The 27,998-nt window shown below is 44.3% G+C and overlaps 1 protein-coding gene across 1 annotated transcript; it reads left to right on the plus strand.

Moving 5' to 3' along the window:
* The first annotated feature begins 117 nt into the window (after positions 1–117).
* MCM10 (minichromosome maintenance 10 replication initiation factor) lies at positions 118–27,982 on the plus strand. The gene is made up of 20 exons (XM_081331607.1): positions 118–186; positions 1,444–1,493; positions 2,943–3,257; positions 3,811–3,915; positions 4,372–4,509; positions 6,045–6,216; positions 8,742–8,907; positions 10,443–10,610; positions 11,369–11,485; positions 12,441–12,640; positions 14,380–14,480; positions 17,046–17,150; positions 18,298–18,415; positions 20,688–20,916; positions 22,325–22,463; positions 23,062–23,180; positions 24,236–24,349; positions 24,954–25,099; positions 25,362–25,404; positions 26,257–27,982. The coding sequence occupies exons 2-20, from the start codon at positions 1,487–1,489 to the stop codon at positions 26,338–26,340; spliced, it is 2,586 nt and encodes an 861-aa protein (XP_081187733.1). The 5' UTR covers positions 118–186; positions 1,444–1,486; the 3' UTR covers positions 26,341–27,982.
* The last annotated feature ends 16 nt before the right edge of the window (positions 27,983–27,998 follow it).

The raw sequence follows: 27,998 nt of genomic DNA on the forward strand, positions 1-27,998 counted from the left end.
GTCGGAGCCGCCTCGGGCAAGATCTTTTTACTCCTCCAATGGAGTTCCATAGAGATACTATCAAAGAAGTCTCTGGTTAAGTGCCCGGAACTGCGTGCAGACGCGTCGGGGGCGGGTCAAAACTGGAACTTTTGGCGGGTTTTCAGCGGTGTTTCTTCTTGGACGGAAGAAAAAGCTGCAACCCAGGTAAGAAAGTTGCAATTTCGCCAAAAGAGCGAGAAACAGGCTGCAAAAAAAGGAATTGCAGCCAACGCATTGGTCAAAGAGAGCTTGGAGGGCTCCGGTGGAGGTCTCCAGTCCAAAGGAGGGGAGGAAAAGCAATGGATTGCAGGGATTTCCAAACATCCGGGCAAATTCTAGGCAGCTGATCCAGCTTCACCCGGAAAGCGGAGTTGCAATTGCAAAGTATGCTTTTTGCAAACTTCCCTTGGAAGGGGGTGCATTTTCAGCCTCTTCCCTAAAACAAACTGGGAAGAGAGCAAAACTCAATTGAGTTTCTCTCCCTGGAGTGGGAGTAAGTGCTCTGATTGTGCAAAGAATGGAAAAAATGGTAAATATTTTTTTTTAAAAAAATCCATTATTGGGATTCATGTTCCAGCAAGCCTGGCGTTCTGGAACCAAAGGGTGGATCGAGATGTTATTTTGGCTTATTTATATACAATGTTTCTCAACCTCAGCAAAATTAAGATGGGGGGGCTTCAACTCCCAGAATTCCCCAACCAGCACAACTGGCTGGGGAATTCTGGAAGTCCCCCCCATCTTAAGGTTACTGAGATTGAGAACTATTGAGTTAGTATGTTGTGTGAACCCAACTAGTTGGGCTTGATTAAAGGAACCACATGAGAACAACATGCAGGCTTCTTTGAGATGGTGGTTGGTTTTAAACAATGACGAGGATCATGAGATAAAATGAAAATTGAGAATAAACTCCAGCTTGCCCCCATGTTGCCAAGGAGTTTTGGAAGAGCTTGTTTCTTGTGCAGCAACCAGGATTTCTGCATTTTCCCTTCGCTCTTCTCATTCTCTCTGCATTTAAGTATACATCAAGAATTTGTTTATTAAATTTATACGCCACCCATGTCACTATCCGAAGTGACTCTGGACAGCTTGCAGTGGTATACAAAGGCATAAATATAAAAACATTAATGTATGTCTTGTCAGTTGCATGGGGCTTCTGTGCCCCATTTGGCCTGGCCTGAAATCCTTCAGGATCATATCATCAAAAAACTCAGTGGCAATTTTAAGTGCCATGAGTTATTTATATATTGCACTTTAACATAAAGGTTTCATTTTAAAAATAAAATGACCCCCAGCTGTTTGGACTTAAAACTCTCCTCCAGCACCTCTCCCACCTCAATACACCCAAACAAGAGTTTTATACATGGTTATATGTAAGTAAAAAGTTATTTTTATTAGTGTTTCCTATTGCTTCTATGTTCCCAGAAAATAAGAATTCTTCTAAGTCTTTCCTGGTCTTACTGAAAGAATGGATGGTGAGTAGAGAATTCTTGTGGTTTTGAAATGTATTATATCCCATTCAGCATTGTACGGGATTCTGCAGGATGAGGAGAGTCTTAGTTACCCATTGTACCTGAAATTGCTCATAATTTATCAATTTACAAGAGTACAAGTTTTAGCTACGTACTTTTCATTACTCTTGAAAAGTCTCCTGAGTTTCGATGTGGGCACTGATGACCTTACCTAGTTTAGTAATGAAACGTCTGCAAGAAAACCATCAAGCTCAGAAAGCACCAAGGACTTCAGATGTGTGTTTTCCTGAAGCCATAGGCCTACTGTGAAAACCGAGGAAATAATGCTGCTCATATTTATTTATACATATTGGCCCAGCCCTGTCTATCTTGAAGTGTAGCTTTCAGCCAAGTATGTATAGATGCATGCATACAGATAGTCCTCCACTTACAACCACAATTGAGCACAAAATTTCTGTTGCTGAATGAAACATTTGCCACAGTTGTTAAGTGAATCGCTGCGGTTTTCAAGTTAGTAACATGGTTGTTAAGTGAATCTGGCTTTCCCCCATTGACTTTGCTTGTCAGAAGGTCGCCAAAGGGGATCACGTGACCCTGGGACACTGCGACCGTCATAAATATGAATCAAATTGCCAAGCGTCTGAATTTGGATCACGTGACCACGGGGATGCTGGAAAGGTCGTAAATGTGAAAAACGATCATAAGTCCCTTTTTTCAGTGCCGTTGTAACTTCGAACGGTCACTAAACAAACTGTTGTAAGTCTAGGACTGCCTGTACTGATTTACAATTGACTCATATGTGTGAACATGTTTATTACAGGGAGCTAATCGTTCCAGGACAGCTTTAAATTGAATTGTCATTGACCAGCTGATATTTAAGAAGCAAATTGGCACTGCTTTTGAACAGGAAAACAGAAAACTTTCTTTCCTCTCAGGGATGTCATTGTATATTGAATTATATTCGTATTTCACTTGGTTTTAATAGTTGAAGGCGGAAGTGTTTGTAAGGGCTGCTGTCAAGCTATGAAGTTTGCTTGCATTAGGACTGCCATGCTGCTTCTACCTTGCCTATAGTTGTGAGGGTGGGGGGGAAAGGTTTGGAATGCCCAGGTGGATTCTATCCAGATGGGAACCAAGGTCACCAAAGAGATGTTGTGGCGGAGAGAGACGTCCTTCTCATAACAACTGCCTGAGAGTTAATCGACAATGTGACCTGAACTGTCAGACAGGGAAGAAGAAGGAAGTTTTTACTCTTTTAATAATCTTTTTCCAGCCATATTGCCAGAGCTGGCTTTGAACTCTTTAGTGCCGGTAGGCTGTACCCAATAAAGTTTTGCATTAGAGATCCAAACGGCTCTGGTGTATTTGCTTTGTTGGGATACTTAGCCAGGACCTTGACAGCTGCTCTGTTGGATCATTGCTAACTTGGCCATTGCCCATTTTTTCTTCCAGGGGATGATGACTTAGACCTGTTAGCGTCTCTCTTAGAGGAGAATGAAGCCCAAGAAGATTCTGCAAAGAAGGAAAGAGCAGCTGAGCATCAAGATGAGTACGATTTACTCTTTGAGGCGGAAGACGATGAGTCCTACACAGAGGAGCTGGAAGCAGAAGAGGAGGGGTCCACTGGTAACCAGGAAAATGTGGCTGAGATCTTTGGGGACGTGACTGACCTGTTGGAGGAAGAGAAGAAAGAGGAAAACATTCAGAAGATGTCCCATCCTGTGGCTCCTGATCGAGTGATAGAACCTTCCAAGGAAGATCTTCAAGGTCTCTTGAAACCTTCCTACATTTCTGATGGTTAAAGGCAGGGGGTCTTCAAACTTGGCCCTTTTATGACTTGTGGACTTCAACTCCCAGAATTCCTCAGCCGGGATGCTTTAAGACAGGGGTCTTCAAACTTGGCCCTTTTATGACTTGTGGACTTCAACTCCCAGAATTCCTCAGCCGGGAGGCTTTAAGACAGGGGTCTTCAAACTTGGCCCTTTTATGACTTGGGGACTTCAACTCCCAGAATTCCTCAGCCAATGAGCCTGGCTGAGGAATTCTGGGAGTTGAAGTCCAAAAGTCATAAAAGGACCAAGTTTGAAGACCCCCTAGTTAAAAGTTATCTATCCCGAGGCTTGTTGCCTCAAAAATCTCTAATGATTTAAAGACATGGAATTAAAACTGCAGCCAGATATTCCTAGCTCTCGCTGACAGCAACGTATAAAGCAGTGCCTTAAATAGTGGTTCATGGAGGCTTTTTTTTCTCCTAATTTTTAATTAACCTAAGCTTAGGCTTCCAATGATATTTATCTTTCTTATTCTTGTCGCCTCATAGACGAGTTGAGAAAATTGCAAGAGCAGATGAAAAAACTGCAGGAGCAGTTACAAAAGACAGCGATTGGAAAACCAGCCGATTCTAATCCCTGCAAGAAAACATCTGGTAATTGCCTTTTTCCTTTTTGACAACCCTGCTCTCCAATATGTTATTGTGCATTTCATCCTATGGACATTTCTTGTAAGCCTGGGCAATTTGCTAAAATTATACAAATCCCAATGTTTAATCAAATATTAAAAATGCGACAATATTTTAACATCATGTAAAAATTTCAAATTCAGTACAAGTAGCCAGATAATCACGTTTTGGGTGCTTGGCAACCGGCCTGCCTTTACGTCTGTTTGCAGCATCCCACAGTCACACAACTGCAATTATAACTACATTATTCCTTATGGGAGGAATTTGTTTTGTATTCATCGTTTTTGGTACCAAAAATCACCACAATTCCCAGAACCAATTAGCAATGAGTACTGAGGTGCCACTGTAAATGCATTGAGGCTGTTTCTGATATATTCTAGCTGAAAACACGTCTTTGATAAATTCTTTGATTTCTTGATCAAGGTAAATCAACCGCTGCCGTCATTAAGGAAAAGACTCCTTCAAAAGTTCAAAAGTGCCCATCTTTTTCAGCTAAGGGGAACAGCCCACCTTTACCGCTGCCAAAAAGCCAGTCCCAGAAACCCAGATCTACGATTGCAGGTATATTAGCCATTCCTTCTACTTGATTTCTGGCAGAGTGTGAAGAGTATATCTAGTTTAATGAAAAGAAGGACTAGGGGGGACATGATAGCAGTGTTCCAGTATTTGAGGGGCTGCCACAAAGAAGAGGGGGTCAACCTTTTCTTCAAAGCACCAGAGGACAAGACAAGAAGTGACAGATGGAAACTAATCAAGGAGAGAAGCAACCTAGAACTAAGGAGAAACTTCCTGACAGTGAGAACAATTAATCAGTGGAACCGCTTGCCTTCAGAAATTGTAGGTGCTCCATCAGTGGAGGCTTTCAAGAAGAGACTGGATATCCACTTGTTTGAAATAGTATAGGGTCTCCTGCTTGACGGGGCTGGACTAGAAGACTTCCAAGGTCCCTTCCAGCTGTATTCTGATTGAAATAGAAGTATCTTAGGTTATCCTAAAATGACTTATTGTGATGACCATGGCAGTAGAAGCAGCAGAGAATGGTCTACAATCCAAAATCCAAGCCCACCAAATATCATGAATGCCCAGTAACGTCACTAATTATAGTGCAGCTAAAATAACAGAGGCAGTATTGTACATTCAGAAGATTAGATTAGAATTTCATCTGTCTGAAATGGTATAGAGCAGGGGTAGGCAACCTTGGCTTTTTTATGACTCGTGAACTTCAACTCCCAGAATTCCTGAGCCAGCATGGCTCAGCTTGGAAACCTCTCCCTTTTCCCTCAGTGTGGCTGGCTCAGGAATTCTGGGAGTTGAAGTCCACAAGTCATAAAGCAGCCTAGGCCTAGCACAGGGGTAGGCAACCTTGGCTCTTTTATGACTCGTGAACTTCAACTCCCAGAATTCCTGAGGCAGCATGGCTCAGTTTGGAAACCTCTCCCTTTTCCCTCAGTGTGGCTGGCTCAGGAATTCTGGGAGTTGAAGTCCACGAGTCATAAAAGAGCCAAGGTTTGCCTAACCCTGGTATAGAGTTTCCTGCCTGAGCAGGGGATTGGACTAGAAGACCTCCAAGGTCCCTCCTGCCTCTGTTGTTTTGCTATAAAACCTGCTTCTTTCATACCTTTCAAACAGTGAAGAGATGTTTCTTAAGGCAGTGGCTTCACAGCTTGGGAGTTTTGCACTGATATAGTTAAATGCAAATAGGGCTTGTGCCGATTTGCATAATTCCACTTCTGGAATTTAAGAAATGGGACCTTGGAGAAGGACACTATGATGGCACAATTTTTCCAGCGGGCTCTCAGTTGCTGAAAAGAGCAATGTAAATCAGAACGACTTATTCATGTGGGGAAAGTTATTTATCTGTGTTTGGGGGCTGTTGGCACCTTTTTTAAAAAAATATTATTTTCCAGGGGGAAAAATACACCTGCAGGCAGAATTGATGGTGGCTGATTTGCAATTTAATTCCTCTGGGAAAAATTAGCCACTTATTGTTAAACAGAGGAGTTTGAGAAAAAAACTTCCATTTTTCGCTCTATGTTGGTGTTTTTTTCAGTTTTCTTTGAGATAATGGTGTATTCTTTGTCTTCTGCTCCTTATAGTGAATAAGAACCACACTTCAAAAGCTATGTCAAGTCTACTCTCTCAGCCACTTAAATCGGTGGCTGGAAACAGACCCGCTATGGATTCCAGTAAGAAAATTCCAGTAACAAAAAGTTCTGAGGGCAAAAATCAAGATGTTTCCATGGAAATCTACTCTGGGCTGAAATTAAGGTTAGCAAGCTATCTGGAGTAACTTAATTAGCTTTTTAAAAATGGACCACAAGGGGAATTATATACATACCTTGCTAAGAACCATTCTACCATCAACGCCAAGGGTGTAATTTTATTCCGGATGTATTACATGTAGTCCTCGACTTATGGCCACAATTAAGCCCAAAGGTTCTGTTGCTAAGCAAGACATTTGTTGAGTGAATTCCGCCCCATTTTTAAGAGCTTTCTTGCCATACTTGTTAAGTGAATCACTGCAGTTGTTAAGTTAGTAACCTGGTTGTTAAGTGAATATGGCTTTCCCTGTTGACTTTGCTTGTCAGAAGGCCGCAAAAGGGGATCATGTGACCTGGGACACTGCAACTGTCATAAAAACGAGTCAGTTGCCAAGGGCCTGATTTTTGATCACGTGACCCTGGGGATCCTGCAACTGTCCTGTGCGAAAAATAGTCTTAAGTCAGTCACATTTTCCAGTGTTGTTGTGACTTGGAAGTACCCTGAAACCTTGCTAAGATTCTTCAAAGCACATTTTCAGTCTTAAGGAACTGTCTGTGCTTTTTAAAAAGAAGCAAAAGTGCTTAAGATACTGAATTTGATAGACAAGACCAGGGGTAGGGAACCTTAGCTCTTTTATGACTTGTAGACTTCAACTCCCAGAAATTCTGGGAGTTGAAGTCCACCAGTCATAAAAGAGCCGTGGACAAGACTATAGGCTATTTTCTTGCTTATATAAACTATATAGATGTTGAGACTCTAGAACAGGTATGTCAAACTCACGATGTCACATGACGTCGCATGACATATCGCGACTTTTTCCCCTTTGCAGGCATTGTGGGTGCGGTTTTGGCATGACGCATCCAGCCCGTGGGCTGGCAGTTTGACATGCCTGCTCTAGAAAGAGTGCAGAGCAAAACAACAAAGATGATTAGGGGACTGGAGGCTAAAACATATGAAGAACAGTTGCTGGAATTGGGTATGTCTAGTTCAATGAAAAGAAGGACTAGGGGCAAAATCAGAGCCATGTTCTAGTATTTATTTATTTATTTTATTGAATTTGTATACCGCCCTATTCCCGTAGGACTCAGGGCGGTTTACAGGGCAGTTAAAACCATGAAATACAAAAATTAAAATCAATTAAAACAATTAAATTAAATTCAAGCCCCAAGAGTAAATCTAAAACCCAGTTAAATTAACAACCCCACAGTCTGGACCAAACAGCTCAAAGAGCCAAGTTTTCAGGTCCCGGCGAAATGAGCGAAGGTCGGGGGCAGTCCTAAGTTCTGTGGGTAGTTGGTTCCCTAGGGCAGGTGCACCCACAGAGAACGCCCTTCCCCTGGGAATAACCCGCCGGCATTCATTAACCGGCGGTACCCTGAGAAGGCCCTCCCTGTGGGGGTGCACAGGACGATGGGAAGATGATGCCAGCAGCAGGTGTTCCCTTAGATAATCCGGACCCAAGCCATTTAGGGCTTTATAGGTCATTACCAGCACCTTGAATCTCACCCGAAGGGCAACCGGAAGCCAATGCAGCTCACGGAGAAGAGGTGTTACACGGGAGTATCAGGAAGCTCCCATCAAAACTCGCACGGCTGAATTCTGCACCAGTTGAAGCCAGTATCTCAGGAATTGCCACAAAGAAGAGGGAGTCAAGCTATTCTCCAAAGCCCCTGAAGGCAGGACAAGAAGCAACGGATGGAAACTAGTCAAGGAGAGAAGCAACCTAGAACTAAGGAGAAACTTCCTGACAATCAGAAGAATTAACCAGTGGGACATCCTGCCACCAGAAGCTGTGAATGCTCCAGCACTGGAAGTTTTTAAGAAGAGACTGGACAGCCGTTTGTCTGAAATGGTATAGGGCTTCCTGCCTGAGCAGGGGGGTTGGACTAGATGACCTCCAAGGTCCCTTCCAACTTCTTCTTCTTCTTCTTCTTCTTATTATTATTATTATTATTATTATTATTATTATTATTATTATTATTATTATTATTATTATTATTATTATTTACTATTATTAAAGTTGGAAGGGACCTTGGAGGTCATCTAGTCCAACTCCCTGCTCAGGCAGGAAACCTTATACCATTTCGGACAAATGGCTGTCCAGTTTCTTCTTAAAAACCTCCAGTGTTGGAGCGTTCACCGCTTCTGGAGGCAGGTTGTTCCACTGGTTAATTGTTCTAACTGTCAGGATACTGTTGACTAGTATCAGCATTTTTGATAAATGTTTGAAATGCCTTTTTATTGTTTCTTGGTTGGAAATGTCACGCAGCCTCCTGGTTGTGTCGAGCAATGGATGGTTAAGGCAGGGGTCCCCAACTCCCGGGCCGCAGACCGCCACCGGGCCGCAGCATGCCAGAAATCGGGCCGCGCAAACAAAGCCTCATCTGTGGGGTGTAGGGATCATGAAACCAGCCCCCCTCCGGTCCATACAAAAACCTTTCCACGGAACCAGCCCCTGGTGCCCAAAAGTTGGGGGACTTCTGGGTTAAGGGGTTCCACCTGTGATAGGGGGATTTCTGATTTCCTTGCAGAAAACCCCGCGTCTCTTCGGCTGAGATGGAAAGAAAAATGACAGGGCGCCAGCTGATTAGACTCTCCCAGCTGCAAGACAAACTCCGCTCTGCCAATCTTGAAGAAATTGACTGGGTGACCTTTGGCATCATAATAAGGAAAATGACTCCTCAAAGTTCCAGCAATGTAAGTTCTTGTTTGTTTTTGCCCGGCTCTTGTTGGCCTTTCGCAGGGAGTGAAATCTTGGCGGCTGGCGAGAGATCCAAGCGACACATTCCTATAAATTTCTCACCTTTCGGGTTTTTCTTCGACTGTTAACTGAGGTGCTATAAAAGGCCCTGTAAACAGGAGTGTTCTTTGAAAAGGCATTTGGGCAAAATAAATATTTTTTTTTTAAATGATCTTTCTGTTTACCCCTGGCCTGCTTTCGATCTTGTGTTATACTCAAGAGAAGTCGCCAGAACGAAAGACATCCATCTTCCATTTTGCTTAAAGAGACTGGGCAATTCTGCGTTGGTTTGGAAATGCCAGCAGTGCCACAGTTGAGCCAAAATATTTCCGTGGCTGAGACGTTGGCTAAGGGAGTTTTGCCCCATTTTGCGACCTTTTCCTGCCCCCCGGTTGTTAAGTGAATCGCTGCATTTGGGAAGTTAGTCAACCCGGGTTGTTAAGTGAATCCGACTTCCTGCATAGACTTTGCTTGTTGGAAGGTCGCAAAAGGGGATCACGTGACCTCCCGGGACACTGCAACTGTCATTAAATATGAACCAGCCAAGTGTCTGCATTTTGATCATGTGACCACGGGGATAATGCAATGGTTGTAAGTGTGAAAAACGGTCGTCAGTCCCTTTTTTCAACACTGTTGTCACTTTGGTCGCTAAATGAACTGTCGTAAGTCGAGGACTGCCTGTACAGTCTCATGTATAGTCTTCTATCCATATATAGGGGGTGAAGTGTCCAGGGTTTAGCAATGAACCAAAGGAAAATATTAGTATCTATAACTTAGCAATAGCACTTAGACTTATATAGCGCTTCATAGTGCTTTTACAGCCCTCTCTAAGTGGTTCACAGGGTCAGGATATTGCCCCCCCCCCAACAGTCTTGAGTCCTCATTTCACCGACCTCGGAAGGGTGGAAGGTTGAGTCAACATTGAGCCGGTCAGGATCGAACTCCCGGCAGTGGGCAATGAGTTAGCCTGCAATCCTGCATTCTCACCACCGCCGAAAGGAAAGGAATATCAATAGCATTTAGACTTATATACTACTTCATAGTGCTTCACAGCCCTCTCTGAGGGGTTTATAGAGTCAGCATATTTGCCCCCAACAATCTGGGTCCTCATTTCACCAACTTGGGAAGGATGGAAGGCTGAGTCAACCTTGAGCCGGTCAGGATCAAACTCCTGGCAGTGGGCATTGCGTTAGCCTGCCATGCTGCATTCTCACCACTGCGCCAGAAGGAAAGGAATAGCAATAGCACTTAGATTTATATACCACTCTCTGAGCAGTTTACAAGAATCATCATATTGCCCCCACAATCTGGGTCCGCATTTCACCGACCTTGGAAGGATGGAAGGTTGAGTCAACCTTGAGCCGGTCAGGATCGAACTCCTGGCAGTGGGCATTGCGTTAGCCTGCCATGCTACATTTTCACCAATTAACCACTTAAACCAATTATTGCATATCAACGTAATGCTTCTTCTCACCCTCTGCCTCTCTTCCAGGGTAAAACGTTCAGCATCTGGCACCTGAATGACCTGCGGGACTTCAGCAAGTCTGTCTCACTCTTCCTGTTTGGGGACGTTCACAAAGAACACTGGAAGACGGATAAAGGCATGGCTGTAGGCCTCCTCAACGCTAATCACATGAAGCCCAAGGAAGGATCAGAGGAGGTATGGATAAGGTTGGGGCAATAATGTTGTTTTTTCCCACAGGGAAGGCCTATGATCAGTGGTGGCGAACCTACGGCACGCATGCCAGAGCGGGCACTCAGAGCCCTCTCTGTGGGCACGCGCGCCGTCACCTCAGTCCCGCATCCCCCCCTGCGGCCCCCTCCTCCCTAACACCCCACACCCCCCCCCCCCGGGAGGACAGTCGCACCCGGGAACAGCCCGCGCGGAGCATCGCAGCCAAGGACATGGCAGCTGGGCAGCGGGGACAAGAATCTGCCCTCACGCCCGGGCACGCGCAGTTGATGCTGCAGGGCGCGGGCAGAGGACGTGGTTGCCTGGGCGATCTGCAGCTGGCCGTGGAGGCAGTAAGTGGCCCTACGGGTGAGCGGGGGGGGGAAGGGCAGGCGGGGGCGGAGTGGGTGGGACCAGGGGCAGGGTGGGCGGGGCCAGAATGGATAGGACGGGGGGGGAGGAGCAGGGACCAGGGCAAGGGTGGGGCCGTTTTTTGGGCGCTTGGTCTCTAAAAGGTTCGCCATCGCTAGCCTAGGTAAAACAAAGAAAGACTGTATAAAACAACTCCCCCTGTAATCTTCCACATTTCAATTTAGAAATCCTCCCTGTTAAATCCGGTGCCATTTAGCTCTACGTAATGGGACAGAAGGCTGCAGTCGGAAAGGATAGGGTGGCATTTTTAGCATCATCCAGAAAAAAAATTGTTCAGCTTCCTGGGAGCTGAAAACTGCCGTGTTGTTTCCTAGGTGTGTCTGTCTGTCGATCACCCTCAAAAGATCCTGATTTTAGGGGAAGCCATGGACCTGGGAACTTGTAAAGCGAAAAAAAAAAACGGAGAGCCTTGTACTCTGATGGTTAATCAGGTGTGTGTGTTTTTTTTTTTGTACAGGTAGCTATTACCTGTAAATCACAATTGAGGGTAATGAAAAGCACTGGAAAGCAAAAGTTCCCCACAACAGGTGGCCGAGAACCGAGTTCTCTCTCATTTATAAAAATAAATAAATTAAACACACGGTTGTTGAGTGAATCTGGCTTCCCCCATTGACTTTGCTTGTCAGGCGGTCGCAAAAGGGGATCACGTGACCCCAGGGACGCTGTGACCGTCATAAATGTGAGTCTGTGGCTAGGTGTTTGAATTTTGATCACGTGAGCACAGGGATGCTGCATTGGTCGTAAGTGTGAAAAACGGTTGTAAGTCGCTGTATTCAGCGCCCTTGTAACTTTGAATGGTCACTGAGCGAATTGTTGTAAATCGAGGACTATCTGTAAAAGCAGGACATCAATAAATACTAAATAAATACATTTCCTCTGCCCACCTTAAATCTTGTGTTCATCCTCTACAGATGGTCCTCAACCTGTGACCACAATTGAGCCCAAAATTTATATCTCTTAAGTGAGACATTTATTAAGTGACTTTTTCCTCCCATTTTACGACCTTTCTTGCCCCGGTTGTTAAGTGAATCACTGCAGTTGTTAAGTGAGAATCTGGCTTCCCCCATTGAGTTGGCTAGTCAGAAGGTCACAAAAGGGAATCGCATGACCCCCGGGGACACTGCAGCGGTGGTAAGTGTGGACAACGGCCTGTTTTTCAGCACCGTTGTAACTTTGAACGGTCACTAAATAAACCGTCGTAAGTCAAGGACTAGCTGCAAATAAATAAAATAAATAGAAAATAGAAAACAAATACTAAATACACGCATTTCCTCTGCCCACTTCAAAACTTGTTGTTCATCCCCTGTTGGGGATCCCTGCAACGGCAGCTTGTCCACTCTCTCCTTTGGTCAGTGAGTCAGTTTCACGGCCTCCTTTGTGTTTCAGAGCGAGTGCGAATATTGTCAGTATCATATACAATCCGAGTATCGGAAACTGAGTTCTAAGCGAGCAGACCTGCAGTCCACTTTCTCCACCACCCGGGCACCGAAGCGGACCGCAAAGAGGATTTTCAGCTTGAAAGAGAAGCTTTGCCAAGACGGCTTTTACTACGGAGGCGTTTCCTCCGCGGCTTACGCTGCTTCCGTGTAAGGAAATGCGTCTAGGTGCTTTTGTGGCCGATCTGAGCCCCGGGGTTGCTTACCCAGATTTTGGTTTAATTAGATTTAGCAGAGTTGGAAGGGAGCCCCGAGGTCTTCTAGTCCAGACCTCTGCTCAGGTAGGAGATCCTATGCCAGGAGTGTCCAACTGCCGGCCCACGGGCCAAATGCATCATGCCAAAACCGCACCCGCCCCATTGCCGACAATGGAACAAAAGTCGCGACAAAAGTCCCGTGACATTGTGAATTTGACACCCCTGCCCTAACCCAGGGGTAGGCAACCTTGGCTCTTTTATGACTTGTGGACTTCCGACTCCCAAAATTACTGAGTCAGCACGGCTCCGCTTGGAAACCTCTCCCTTTCCCCCTCAGCGTGGCTGGCTCAGAAATTCTGGGAGTTGAAGTCCACAAGTCATAAAGCGGCCTAGGCCAGGGGTAGGCAACCTTGGCTCTTTTATGACTCGTGGACTTCAACTCCCAAAATTCCTCAGCCCGCATGGCTCAGCTTGAAAACCTCTCCCTTTTCCCTCAGCGTGGCTGGCTCAGGAATTCTGGGAGTTGAAGTCCATGAGTCATAAAAGAGCCAAGGTTGCCTACCCCTGGTCTAGTCTAATGAAGAGAAGGACGAGAGGGGACATGATAGCCATGTACCAATATCTCAGGGGCTGCCCCAAGGAAGAGGGAGTCAAGCTCTTCTCCAAAGCGCCTGAAGGCAGGACAAGAAGCAACAGATGGAAACTGATCAAGGAGAGAAGCAACCTAGAACTAAGGAGAAATTCCCTGACAGTTAGAACAATTAACCAGTGGAACAACCTGCCTCCAGAAGCTGTGAATGCTGCAACACAAGTCACAAAAGGGCCAAGGTTGCCTACCCCTACCCTATACCATTTCAGACAAATGGCTGTCCAGTCTCTTCTTAAAAACTTCCAGTGTTGGAGCATTCACAGCTCCTGAAGGCAAGCGGTTCCACTGCTTAACTGTCCTCACCGTCAGGAAATTTCTCCTTAATTCCAGATTGCTTCTCTCCTTGGTTAGTTTCCATCCGTTGTGTCTTGTCCTGCCTTCCGGTGCTTTGGAAAAATAAATGGACTGGAATACTGCTATGCCACCCCACCCTAGTCCTTCTTTCCATTAAACTAGACATGAAAAGAAGGACTAGGGGTGACAGGATAGCAGTGTTCCAATATCTAAAGCAGTGGCCCCCGACCTTTTGGGCACCAGGGGCCGATTCTGTGGAGAGAGGGTTTTTTTCCACGGTCCGGAGGGGGTGTGGTTTTGCGTGCTGCCTGCATCCCACGGACGGGACTTTGCTTGTTTGCGCGGACTTGTTTCTGGCATGCCATGGCCTGGTGCCGGTCCATAAAGAAGAGCCATGATGGTGCAGTGGTTTTAATGCAGTACTGCAGGTTCAACTGACTGCTGGTTTTCGGCAGTTCGAACCTCACGAGGCTCCAGGTTGACCCAGCCTTCCATCCTTCCGAGGTCCATAAAACGAGGATCCAGATTTTTGGGAGCAAGACGCTGACTCTGTAAACCGCTTAGAGAGGGGTGTAAAGCACTACGAAGCGGTATATAAGTCTTAAGTGCTATTGCTATTAGATGAGCTGGATGGAAACCAGTCTAGAACTTTTTCCCTCCAGAATGAATTGTCATGATTTAGGCACACAAAGCTTAGTATGGCTTTGATTTCCGGCCACCTAAGTTGTGTTCTTGTGTACCCTCTTCAGGGCTGCTGCTGCCGTTCCCAGAAAGAAAATCCAGACGACTTTGACAAATTTGGTTGTAAAAGGAGTGGATGCAATCCTGCAGGAAACCCATGGAAAACTGGGTAACCCTTTTCTGAAGCTTGCCATGTTGGAGAGGCCTGTTCTTTCACCCTGGTTCTTTGGCATACAAGTATTCCTCGACTTACGGCACAATTGAGGCCCCAAATTTCTGTTGCTAAGCCAGGCAGGAGTTAAGTGAGCTCGCCTCGTTTTACATTCTTTTCTCGCCCCCGTCGTTAGGCGAATCACCACAGTTAAGTTAGTAACGCGGTTGTGAAGTGAATTGACTTTGCCTTCCCCCTTGACTTTGTCCGAAGGTTGCAAAAGTTGATCGTGATACTGCAACCGTCACAAGTAGGAGTCAGTTGCCAAGCGTCTGAGTTTTGATCATGTGACCATGGGGATCCTGCAACGGTCGTAAATGTGAAAAACTCTAATTAAAGTCACTTTTTCCAGTACTGTTGGAACTTCAGTCACTAAGTTTGAAGTCCTAGGCCACATCTCCTCACGCCACAAAATTTTACTACCCAGAGAGTCCAGAAAATATTCCCGACATTGTAGTATTTTTATGGAGATTCTCAGTCATCCAGCTCATGGTTGTCCCAAAGATGTTTGTTTTTTTTTCAAGAGGGAGCTGGACTTCCTTGTTTTTCTTTGAAGGCGTTTCGCTTCTTATCCAAGAAGCTTCTTCAGTTCTGAGAGAAGAGAGCTGAAGGGAGAACTGAAGAAGCTTCTTGGATGAGAAGCGAAAGGTCTTCAAAGAAAAACCAGGTAGTCCAGTTGCCTCCTGAAAAAGCACCTTTGGAACATTGTAATATTTTGTTGATTGTTTTTTTTTTAGTTGTGGTGGGGGGGTTTTTGTATCCCCTGGAGAGCGCTCAAAAGGAAAAAATGGAATTGAAATATAACCAAGATGATTAGGGGACTGGAGGCTAAAACATATAAGCAATGGTTGCTGGAATTGGGTATGTCTAGTTCACAGGTCTGCAACCCGCGGCTCCGGAGCCGCATGCGGCTCTTTCAGCCGTCTCATGCGGCTCCCAGTCCTCTGCTATGTGTACTCCAAAAAAAAAGTGGGACTAAAAAAGTTCAACCAATCAATCCAAATATGCAGGGTAGGTGCATATCTCACCTTGGCTCCACTCTTCAGTCAAACTCTGTTCTGCGCATGCGCGCATGTATGCACATGCGCACACATTTTTTGCGGCTCCCAGTTTTTCCTTTTGTGAGGGAACCGGTTCTGAGTGGCTCTTTCACTGTTTCAGGTTGCTGACCCCTGGTCTAGTTTAATGAAGAGAAGGGCTAGGGATGACCTGATAGCAGTGTTCCAGTATCTCAGGGGTTGCCACAAAGAAGAGGGAGTCAAGCTGTTCTCCAAAGCACCTGAAGGCAGGACAAGAAGCAACGGATGGAAACTGATCAAGGAGAGAAGCAACCTAGAACTGAGGAGAAACTTCCTGACTGTTAAGAACAATTAACCAGTGAAACAACCTGCCTCCAGAAGTGGTGAATGCTCCAACACTAGAAGTTTTTAAGAAGAGACGGGACAGCCATTTGCCTGAAATGGTATAGGGTTTCCTGCCTGAGCAGGGGGTTCAACTAGATAACCTTCAAGGTCCCTTCCATCATCATCATCATCATCATCATCATTATTATTATTATTATTATTATTATTATTATTATTATTAATAATAATAATATTAATATTATTATTTTAAAGGGCAGGTTAAAATTACCCATAAAATAAAGACTGGAAAACCCAATGAGACATGCCTCTTTAGCAACGGAGGATAAAGCCAAACACAATTCTTACAGCGAAAAGCATTTTTCCCCTTTTGCCAGACAGGAATGTTATTATTATTATTATTATTATTATTATTATTATTATTATTATTATTATTATTATTATTATTATTATTATTATTATTATTATTATTATTATTATTATTATTAAAGGCCCAGCAGTAATAAATCATGGTGATGTGTTTAATCATAATCATAGTTTTTATACAGTAGTAAATACACATCACCGTGCAATGATATTCATGTGTATAGATTTAAGTAGAGGCAGCCCTTGACTTGCAACGGTTCACTTAGTGACGATTCCAAGTTACAACAGCACTAAAAATGACCTATCACCCATTTTTCATACGACCGTTGTAGAATTCCCCTGGTCATGCGATCAAAGTGAAGACACTTGGCAACCGACTCATATTTACGACGGTCACAGCGTCCCAGGGTCACGTCATCCCCTTTGGGGACTTGACAACCAAAGTCAATGGGGAAGCCAGTTTTACTTAACAACCGTTGTTACAGAATAACCGCAATGGTTCACTTAACAACGGCGGCAAAGCAGGTTGCAAAATGGGGGAAAACTCACTTAACAAATGTCTCACTTAAGCGACCTAAATTTGGGGCTCCACGGTGGGTCGTACGTCGAGCGCCGCCTGTTATAAATATCACCATATCGTCCTTGTTCACGTTTATGGATTTAAGCCGAGTGGAAACCTGTTTTTCATTCTGGTTCCACCCTTTTTGCTTCCCCGAAGGCAATTCTGGTCTTCTTCCCCTCAAAAGCCAAGCACGCTCTGCAGCTCAGAAGACCTCATTTTGTGGTTCCGTTTCAGGCCTGCCGAAGCCACCCTGTTCAGAAGAATTCAAGGAACTGTTGGCCCTGCCCTCGTCTGGAGCCCGGAACCTCAGTAAACACTTCGACCGAGGCGGGGCATTAGGTACGTTAGAAAGGAACGGGGGATAAATGTTGGCTTGTTTGGTTGAGAAGAGCTGTCACATCTTCATGGGACGATGGAGGTTCTCAGTCTCTCCAGGTCGTGGTCGTCCCAAAGGGGCTGTTTTCAAAAGGCGACTGGACTTTCTTGGTTTTTCCTTGAAGGCGTTTCGCTTCTCACCCAAGGAGCTTCTTCAGTTCAACCGAAGTGAAGTGAAGTGAAAAAGCTTCTTGGATGAGAAGTGAAACGTCGTCAAGCGAAAACCAAGAAAGTCTAGTTGCGTTTTGAAAAAAACACCTTTGGAATGTCACATCTTCATCTTTCCTTTCCTTTCCTTTCCTTCCTTCCTCTTCCTTTCCTTTCCCCTTCCCCCTCCCTCCCTCCCTCCCTTCTTCCTTCCTTTCTTTCCCCTTCCTTCCCCTCTCCTCTCTTCCTTCCTTTCCTTTCCCCTTCCTTTCCCCTCCCTCCCTCCCTTTTTCCTCCCTTCCTTTCCCCTTCCTTCCTTCCCCTCTCCCCTCTCCCTTTCCTTTCCCCTTCCTTCCCCCTCCCTCCCTCCCTCCCTTTTTCCTCCCTTCCTTTCCCCTTCCCCCTCCCTCCCTTTTTACTTCCTTTCCCTCTTCCTTTCTTTCCTTTCCTTTCCTCCCTTCTTTCCTTCCTTTCTTCCTTTCCTTTCCTTTCCCCTTCCCCCTCCCTCCCTTCTTCCTTCCTTCCTTTCCCCTTCCTTCCCCTCTTCCTTTCCTTTCCTTTCCTTTCCTTTCCTTTCCCCTTCCTTCCCCCTCCCTCCCTCCCTTTTTCCTTCCTTTCTTTCCCCTTCCTTCCCCCTCCCTCCCTCCCTTTTTACTTCCTTTCCCTCTTCCTTTCTTCCTTTCCTTTCCCCTTCCCCCTCCCTCCTTCCTTCCTTCCTTTCCCCTTCCTTCCTTCCCCTCTTCCTTTCCTTTCCTTTCCCCTTCCTTCCCCCTCCCTCCTTCCCTTTTTCCTTCCTTTCTTTCCCCTTCCTTCCTTCCCCTCTCCCCTCTTCCTTTCTTTCCTTTCCCCTTCCTTCCCCCTCCCTCCCTCCTTCCTTCCTTCCTTCCTTCACCCTTTCTTCCTTCTTTTCTTTTCTTCTTTTTTCCACACTTGGCTTACTGCTTCTTTCTTCTTCCTTTTTCAGGATCTACAGGAAAGCCAAACCCAGCTGTCCACTCCATCTCTCCTTCAGCTCTGCTGAAGCTACAGAAACGGCAAATGTTGGAGGCCCGGAAGCGAAGATCTAATGAAATACAAAGGAGGTAAGAACACCTTTTGGTTTTGTTCATGGCTAGGTGGTCCTTTTTTTTTTTTTAGACTATCCAGGTAGTCCTTGACTTACAACCGTTTGTTTAGTGACCGTTCAACGTTACGACTGCACTGAAAAAAAAATGACTTTACGACCCTTGCAGCACTTGGCAACTGGCGTGTATTTATGACAGTTGCAGCGTCTCGGAGTCACATGATCACCATTTGTAACCTTCCCAGCGGCTTCTGACAAGCCAAGTCAGTGGAGAAAGCTAGATTCACTTACCGACTTAATGATTCCCTTAACAACTGCAGTGGTTTGGGGCGTATTGGGTGGGTAGCCATAGGAAGAGATCAAACTGGAGAAGTCTGGGCAGTTTTGATAATCAGCAACTTTTGGAGATTTTAGGAAGGACTATCGGACCAGGGGTAGGTAACCTTGGCTCTTTTATGACTCGTGGACTTCAACTCCCAGAATTCCTGAGCCAGCATGGCTCAGCTTGGAAACCTCTCCCTTTCCCCTCAGCATGGCTGGCTCAGGAATTCTGGAAGTTGAAGTCCACAAGTCATAAAGCAGCCTAGGCCTAGGCCGGGGTAGGCAACCTTGGCTCTTTTATGACTCGTGGACTTCAACTCCCAGAATTCCTGAGCCAGCATGGCTCAGCTTGGAAGCCTCTCCCTTTTCCCTCAGCGTGGCAGGCTTAGGAATTCTGGGAGTTGAAGTCCACAAGTCATAAAAGAGCCAAGGTTGCCTACCCCTAGAGTCTATCCCAACCTCTTTTTTGGAGATAACACCAATCTCAGATGGAGCAATAATTACCTCTAGACAAGAGGGATATGGAACTCTCCCTGGCATGATAATAAAACATTTTGTTTTTCTGCCAGAATGATCTGTGTCAGCATTCCAGGGGCCATTGTGTTTTCCAGAACGAGAAGTTGTGGCACATTCCAGAAAAAGAACACAATATTCCAGAACATACCAGAATGTTCTTTTACAGGCTTTATATACACACAGCTACGGTGTTACTGAACAAGGCTCCTGCTGTCCTCGGCTATTGTTTTCACAGGGTTTAAATAAATGATTCTTACATAAATTTAAAATGCTTGCTTCCTCTCTGGCTAGTTCAGATGAAAGTAATTTCCTCAGGGCCAGCCCTCCCATCAATTTCCACATTTTCCTCTTTTATGTTGTTGGTTGTTGTTTTTTTGAGGAAGATCTGCTGGTTTTTAATTTCTAATGAACTTCTTAAATGGATTTTTAGTTCTCCCATTTTTGCCATTCCTTGAGGTGATCTTCCTGACGAACCCAGGCAAATCTTGGATATTGATCTACTTTCTTTGAGTTTAAATGCTTCAGGGCTGCCTTAGCTACGTAGGGGGAAAAAATACAATATGCATTTTGTAACAGAGGCTGGTGGCATCCGCCATTCTCAGCTCAGAAAACTGGGACGAGTCCATGCAAACCAGAAGCATTTATTATGTGGACTTGCTTACAAAATTACATATATGGAAAATGTACCAGAATCTTGTATCAAACTTGTTGTTGTTGTTTTTTAAAAAAATCTTTACAGGTAGTTCTCATCTTATGACCACAATGGATCCTGCTATCATGGTCGTAAGTCGTGACGATCATAAAATGGGTCACACATACAACACACCCAGTTTTACAATCTTTTTTTGCAGCAGTTGTTAAGTGAACGCCATCGTCATTAAGCAATGCAATAGTACATAAATGCTGGTTTTCTGCAAAACTGGCATTAAAATGCAGTCTGGGGTGCTCCAAATAGGCAGAAATGCAGCATGGTTGCTGAGTGGCCAACGTTTGGTCATGTGACCACAGAGGAGGGGACCGTCAGATCTTTGAATCTGGGTCGTAAGTAGCTCCCCTCTTTCCCCCGGTAGGTCCATCATAACGTTGAACAGTCGCTAAGCAGTCGTAATTGAGAACTCCCTATATAGAGAACTCTGTTAATTTTTTAAAAAGGCTGGCTGGCTGCCGTATTTTCATTTTGTTAAAATAATTAGAAAAGATGCAGAGAATAAGAAATTAATTGAAGCAGCTTTGTCTCAGATTCAATTTGGTGAAAGGCGTCATTATCTTGCGCATTAATCCTCCTGGGAAATTTATAGGGCCTGATCCGGGATATTATCCCCTTGGAAACAGTCATGAACAAACCTCCATCATTTCCCGAGAGATGCTAAAAAACAGACATGGGAACAGATTCTTCCTGTTGTTTACCTCCTTCACCCAAAATGATAATTCTGTTTTTCATCTTTGCGGTCCAGGTTTCTTCAGGACTCTGCTCCTAAAAGGACCCCAGCATCACCCTCCTGTGTGGGGCAGGCTGTGGTACAGTCCCCAACTCCAGGGGCCGAGTTTCCTAAAGCTGGACAACTATCCAGCCCCCAGACCCCCAGACTTGGTTCGGGCTTCTCTGAAGGGGACGACGTTCTCTTCTTTGATGATTGCCCCCCTCCAGCCCACAAACTGAGTGGCGTGGTGGAAGCCAAAAAGGTAACAGAAACCCCGACTCGAACACAAAAGGCAGGATTGTTGTTGTTGTTAATTGCAAAGTTGTGTCCAACCCATCACGACCCCATGGACAACGTTCCTCCAGGCCTTCCTGTCCTCTATCATCTTCTGGAGTCCCTTTAAGCTCACGCCTCCTGCTTCAGTGACTCCATCCAGCCACCTCATTCTCTGTCGTCCCCTTCTTCTCTTGCCCTCAACCTTTCCCAGCATTAGGCTCTTCTCCAGTGAGTCCTTCCTTCCCATTAGGTGGCCAAAATATTTGAGTTTTAGCTTCAGGATCTGGCCTTCTAAAGAGCAGTCAGGGTTGATCTCCTCTAGGACTGACCGGTTTGATCGCCTTGCAGTCCAAGGGACTCGCAGGAGTCTTCTCCAGCACCATAGTTCAAAGGCCTCAATTCTTTGGTGCTCAGCCTTTCTTATGGTCCAACTTTCACAGCCATACATTGCAACTGGGAAGACCATAGCCTTGACTATACGCACTTTTCTTGGCAGGGTGATGTCTCTGAAAGGCAGGATATAAAATGAAATTTTCCCGAGTGCCGCGTAACAGAGTGAGCGCCTGTTACTCGTCCCAGCTTCTGCCAACCTAGCAGTTCGAAAGCACGTAAAAATGCAAGTAGAAAAATAGGGACCACTACGGTGGGAAGGTAACAGCGTTCCGTGCGCCTTTGGCGTCTAGTCATGCCGGCCACATGACCACGGAGACGTCCTCGGACAAGCGCTGGCTCTTCGGCTTTGAAACGGAGATGAGCACCGGCCCCTAGAGTCGGAAACGACTAGCACGCATGTGCGGGGGAACCTTTACCTTTACCTTTACTATATATATATAAATAGTCTAAAAAAATCAATATTTATGTTCTTTCCTTAGTTTTAATCACTGCGGTAATGGATGAATTTATTCGTAGGTAGTCCTTTTAATATCTTAATTCCCAGCACTGCCTGCTAATATTTTTTAGCCATTTAATAAACTTTCTGCCGCTTCTGCAAACAATGGGTTAGCTTGCTTTTTCATTTGAGTTACTTATTAATTGGGGTTCCTTCTAAATTCCCCCCCTCCCAAATTCCTACTTGGACCATGGATGGAGAATGGGATCCTGAAGGCCACAAACCTTTTTTCTTCTTTTTTCTTTTTTTGTTCAGAGAAGGAAAATGTAACATAGGTGGCACAGTTTGGGTGATTTAAATTGCTTTTATTATAACCTATGATCTCTCAGATTGAGTTTGTCGGAAAAATCTGTGAAGATTGGACATGTGTAACTTTTTAAAAAATTACAGTTTGCGAACGTGCTGTGTTCATCACTGTACACGATGTAACTTCCTTTTGTCGTGCTGGCTGTTCTTACAGGACTTAATTAAAATTGTTGATTATGCTTCTAATGCCTCCCTTTAGATTGCCGCGATAAGGAAACTGCGTGCAAAAGGGCAGATCCTTTCCAAAGAAGATCCCAACAGCGTCAAACGGAAACGGTCAGATCTCGATGTCCCGGGGATTTCGGAAAGAGTGGAGAAAAATATCACCAGTTCAGAAGGTGTGAAAAACACTGGAGTCAATGATGGTTATCCAACAATTAATTTGTCGGTCTATTTGCAGACTTTACGACCGCAGCTGAGCCCAACTTTTGTGTGGCTAAACAAGACATGGGTGAAGTCGATTTTGCCCCATTTAACGACCTTTTCTTGAGACAGAGGGTCAAATGAATCCCTGCCATTGTTAAGTTGGTAACACGGTTGTTAAGTGAAACTGGCATTCCCCGTTGACTTTGCTTGTCCGAAGGTCACAAAAGGGGATCGCGTCACACACACACACATACCCTGGGACACTGTGACCGTCATAAATCTGAACCAGTGGCCAAGTCTCTGAATGTTGATCACGTGACCCTGGGGAGGCTGCAACAGTCATCAGTGTGAAAAATGGCCATAAGTCACTTTTTTTCAGTCCCGTTGGGGCTTCGAACAGTCGCTAAGTGAACTGTTGTAAGTCGACGACTACCCCGTACTTATTTATTCATTTGTTTGCATGCCACCACTATGAGAGCTGAAGGCACCAAAAATTTCATTTTAGTGTATGCCGATTAGTGTACATTTAAAGTGGCAATAAAGTTATTCCGTTCTATTCTGTGGCCATAGACGGCGGAGCGCTAGAGCCGGTTGAAAAGAAACGGCGCCAGCAGCTCAAGTACCTGGAATCGGAGGAGTTTCAAGAGATCCTGAATGCTCGATCGAAACACACCGCCGTCCTTAAGGAGGTGAGCCTGTCCTACATCAAATTGTTTTGAGCAGCCAAGAATCCATCAAGGAACTTGGGAAGCAAAGCAGCTGCTGAGCCAAAATCGTGACTGGGTTTATGATCTTGCATCAGTTTTCCTTCGTTTTACAGACTTGCAAAAATTGCAAATGGCCTTAAAGGCACTTTTTAAATTTGGGATATTTGGTCCTAAAGGTACTTTTTTCATCAACACCATAAGTGGAATAGTTGCCGCTAAACGAGGATTAACTCTATTGGGCAATTTAGAAGCGTACAACTATAGTTTTTTAAAAAATAAAAAACCCTGTTGATCCAGTATGAATTAATTTTATAGTAGAACTTGAGGTACTGGTTAAAGCTATCCTTAAGCACTGGGCTGCAGGTAAAGTAGGAAATGAGAATCTAACATATCAACAGGTGGGGGGGACACTAAAGTAATTAAGTATGTTAAGCTATACATTTTCCCAGATTTCTTTTTGATAGACTGGGGTTTCCAGTTGTTTCAAACCTGGCATAGCTCAAGGAAATTTGCACATAGGTTTGTATTTGCACATAGGGTTAAAATGCAGGTCCTTGTTTAGCAACTGCCTGGACAATGCGGTAATGCCGAAGCAAAAGTAACTTTCCAATTACTTTTTACCTGCAACCAATCCTGAAATTTGAAACCTTTGCTAGTCAAGGTTTCCTACTATGGGCATCTGAAATGTTTAGGTGAAGAATTTACTTATCATTACTTATGGTATTCTAAATATACCTCCTTATTCAGGTTCTATAGCAACATTGTTTATAACAATAATAAAAATAACTGTTCCCCTAAGGCATTTGAGCTAGGATGTTAGGTGAAGTCTGATGCTGGTCGTGTGGCATTTTGTTTGGGGAGTTTCCTGTTTTAATTGTGTCATGGTTTAGATGTTGTGTTGTGTTAATTTTTGTACCCTACACAGCATCAGTGAAATGGGGAAGGAAAAAAGATTGTCTTCAGCATAACTCATGTTATTTATACCAGTTATTTTATATGGCAAAATTAAAACTTTCTTTCTCACTGCCATATCACAGTTTGAGGCTGAGATGCAGGAACGGTACTTTGAGCCCTTGGTGAAAAAAGAACAAATGGAAGAGAAGATGAGGAACATCCGAGAAGTAAAATGTCGTGTGGCAACATGCAAAACGGTAAGCCAAGTGGAAAAGGAAAGGAAAGAGGGAGGGAAGGAAGGAAGGAAAGAAGGAAGGAAGGAAGGAAGGAAGGAAGGAAGGAAGGAAGGAAGGAAGGAAGGAAGGAAGGGGAAAGAGGAAAGGGAGGGAGGAATATGACTTCCACTTTTCTTCTGTTAAATTATCCTTTCATTCTTTCCTCTTCTTCTCTGACCCTTGCTAATCCTCAGACCCATAAATCTTTTCTTTTTGTTTTTCAACCAAGGCGTTCCGGTCTTCTAGAAAAGTCTTTATTATTTTTTTTCCCTGAACAAACTGGTCAGCTTTGCTCTTTCTGCAACCCCCATCAATTTTCTAATCCAATCCTCTATTGTAGGTATTTCTGTATTCTAACTTTGTGCATACAATAATCTTGCCACAATTAAGATAGATAGATAGATAGATAGATAGATAGATAGATAGATAGATAGATAGATAGATAGATAGATAGATAGATAGGAGAGAGGAGATAGATAGACAGACAGACAGACAACGACAAAGCTAGATAGATAGATATAGATATAGATATAGATATAGATATAGATTGAAAGTCTGTGTCTCTTTTTCTCTTTTCACCTGGAAGTGCAACTATACCTATTTCAAACTGCTGGATTCGTGTGTGGCGGAACGTCACGATTACCACTATCACAATGGGGTGAAGAGATTTTTCAAGTGTCCCTGTGGGAACAGAGCCATTTCTCTTGATAAGCTGCCCAAAAAACACTGCGGGTAGGTGACGTGGTCGTTCTTTGTTTGCAACCCTTGCAAAACAGCTTATTCTTGACGGGATATTTTCCATCAAGGAAGAGGCTATTCTGGATGGAAGATTGGGGCGCATCTTAGCCAGGCTCTTAAAATAAGCACAATGGGGGAGCGGGGGGGGGGGAATCAGGACATCATTTTCAGCACCAGACTTTCTATGAACAAACTTGGCTTTGTCCTAATATTAAGAGACTAAATGAATCTTGATTTCTCTGCCTTCCTATTTCAGTAATTGTGGCCTCTTTAAATGGGAACGTGATGGAATGCTCAAGGTAAGTCTCCGCTAAAAGTTTGCTACCCAAATTGGATTACAAAGGAAGTGGTTTGTGGGGTCCTTGGTGCTCTTCTCTGAGCTGGGTGGTTTTCTTGCAAACGTTTCATTACCCAACTAGGTAACATCATCAGTGGTACAACAGGTGAGGTTGGGTCCTTTCTAGCATTGATGATGTTACTTAGTTGGGTAATGAAACGTCTGCAAGAAAACCACCAAGCTCAGAGAGCACCAATCCCCTTCCCAATTCTCCTCCTCCTCCTCCTCCTCTTCACACACCCCTCTCCCTTCTAGCACTGATGATGTTACCTAGTTTGGTAATGAAACATCTGCAAGAAAACCACTCAGCTCAGAGAGCACCAATCCCCTTCCCAATTCTCCTCCTCCTCCTCCTCTTCACACACCCCTCTCCCTTCTAGCACTGATGATGTTACCTAGTTTGGTAATGAAACATCTGCAAGAAAACCACCAAGCTCAGAGAGCACCAAGGACCCCACAGTTCAGCTCTGAGCTACACATGTTCTCTTCTACAGGAAGACTTTTGCCCTGAAAATTATTTTTTGCTCTCAGAAAAATCCAAACCATAAAATCTGAAGTTTACAGCATGGCCTGAAAACTGCAAGGAAGTGACGTGAGAGAGATTTGATGAGGGGAAAAAATTAGAATTGCATTTGGGTGGGATTATTGTTAGACGCTAGCTTTTCCTGAGAGGACCTGTGTGGTAGCATCACTGTATCTACAGTTAATCATGGCCTGGTGGATTGAAGCTTATTTTGGTGGGAAGGATTGTGATGGGTTGAAGCTTATTTTGGATGGGCAGCAATCACAGCTAATGGGACATTTCCTTTTCTAGGAGAAGAAAGGTCCCAAAATCGGGGCAGAAACTCTTTTGCCAAGAGGAGAAGAACACGCCCAATTTCTCAACAGCATGAAATAATGGCGCATTCCTGCCTTTGGCTATTGAATTTCCCATCTGGAAAACCTCAGAGCTGCCTTCTTTGAAAGCATTGCCTCACAGCTATTTTTGTTCTAAAAACGACAGCCTAATCCAAGTAACTTTTATGTTTTATGTCGAAGCAACCTGGAACGGATGTGCCTAACCCTCACCGTTCATTGGATTTGGGAAGAAATGTGTTCTCGGCGGTTCTACGGCTGTTTAGAAAGGAACCGTGAAGTCCATTTCTTTGGAACATTCTCTCTAAGATTTTGGCAGTTCGAGATGAGGCTGAAAAATATTGAATTCTGTTTTCTGAGATTGAGTTGTGTCTGTGAGAATACGTCTTTGTCTAAACTGGGTGTGTACAGCCTTAGCAATTTTAAGACTTGTGAACTTCAACATCCAGAATTCATGGCTGGCTGGGGAATTCTGGTAGTTGACGTCCACAAGGTTTAAAGTTGTCAAGGTTGGACAACCCTGATCTAAAAGTCTTAAAACTTGGCCCTTTTATGACTTGTGGACTTCAACTCCCAGAATTCCTCAGCCAGCATGCCTGGCTGAGGAATTCTGGGAGTTGAAGTCCACAAGTCATAAAAGGGATAAGTTTGAAGACCCTTGAATTAAGGTTTCATCCTCCCATCATGGAAATGGGATGTTCTGAAAATCCTCCTTGCTTTAATGCTGGATTAACAGCACACGTGGGCGACTATTAGATTTTACCTTAGCAAAATTAACATTTGTACCCAAGTGGTTGAAAGAAGATCCTTGTGATTTTAATAAACCAAGATAGCCTGTGTTTTACAAGCTTCACTTTTTAAATCTTGTTTTAATCCAGTAACTTAACGTCTGTTTGTTGATGATTTTTCAGAAGCTGCTAACTACAACTCCCAGCCTCCACTGCTACTATCAGCTGTACTAGATACTAGAAAGGGCAGCTGAATGTTGTATTTTAACAAAGTTTAAAAAGCTGAAACTTCAAACCCCAAGTGAGCCCATAGAGCAAGGGTCTTCAAACTTGGCCCTGTTATGACTTGTGGACTTCAACTTCCAGAATTCCTCAGCCTGGCACGCTGGCTGAGGAATTCTGGGAGTTGAAGTCAAGTCATAAAAGGGCCAAGTTTGAAGACCCCTGGCATAGAGAGTTCTGAATAGCAATAAAACTTTTAAGAAAGAGCTTTCCTGGAAATAATGTTTACAGACTTATCCATGGGATGGGCAAAAAAGTCAAAATGGTAAAATGTGGGCAAGGCTTTGACTACAAAGCTGAAGCTCCATCTTTGCTTTTTCAACCTCGCCCTGAATGTTTCTTATAACACATATCAGGAAATTGTGAGTTTCCCTAAACAAAAAGGGGTGACTTGTAAGAGTTGGTACTGAAACTTTGCCAGCGTTTCATATATATTGAGACCTAATTCCATTGAGGCATAGTTTGCACTGATAATTTGAACAGTGCGTGTCTTTTTTCCCATCTGTATTTCACCAATTAATTTGTTCCCTTCACTTCCAATAAAGAAAATTGCCAATAATCAGCAGATCTTAGCATATGTCTACTGGAATGTCTAAATGGGCTGCAGAGATAACATTTTTAACCTGTTGTTCTTGGAGAAAATGTATGGCGTGGCACAGCAATAAATGTACAAAAGTTTAAAAGGCTGGAT

This window comes from Vipera berus (assembly GCF_964194415.1).
Source record: "Vipera berus genome assembly, chromosome: 6".
Taxonomy (NCBI): domain Eukaryota; kingdom Metazoa; phylum Chordata; class Lepidosauria; order Squamata; family Viperidae; genus Vipera; species Vipera berus.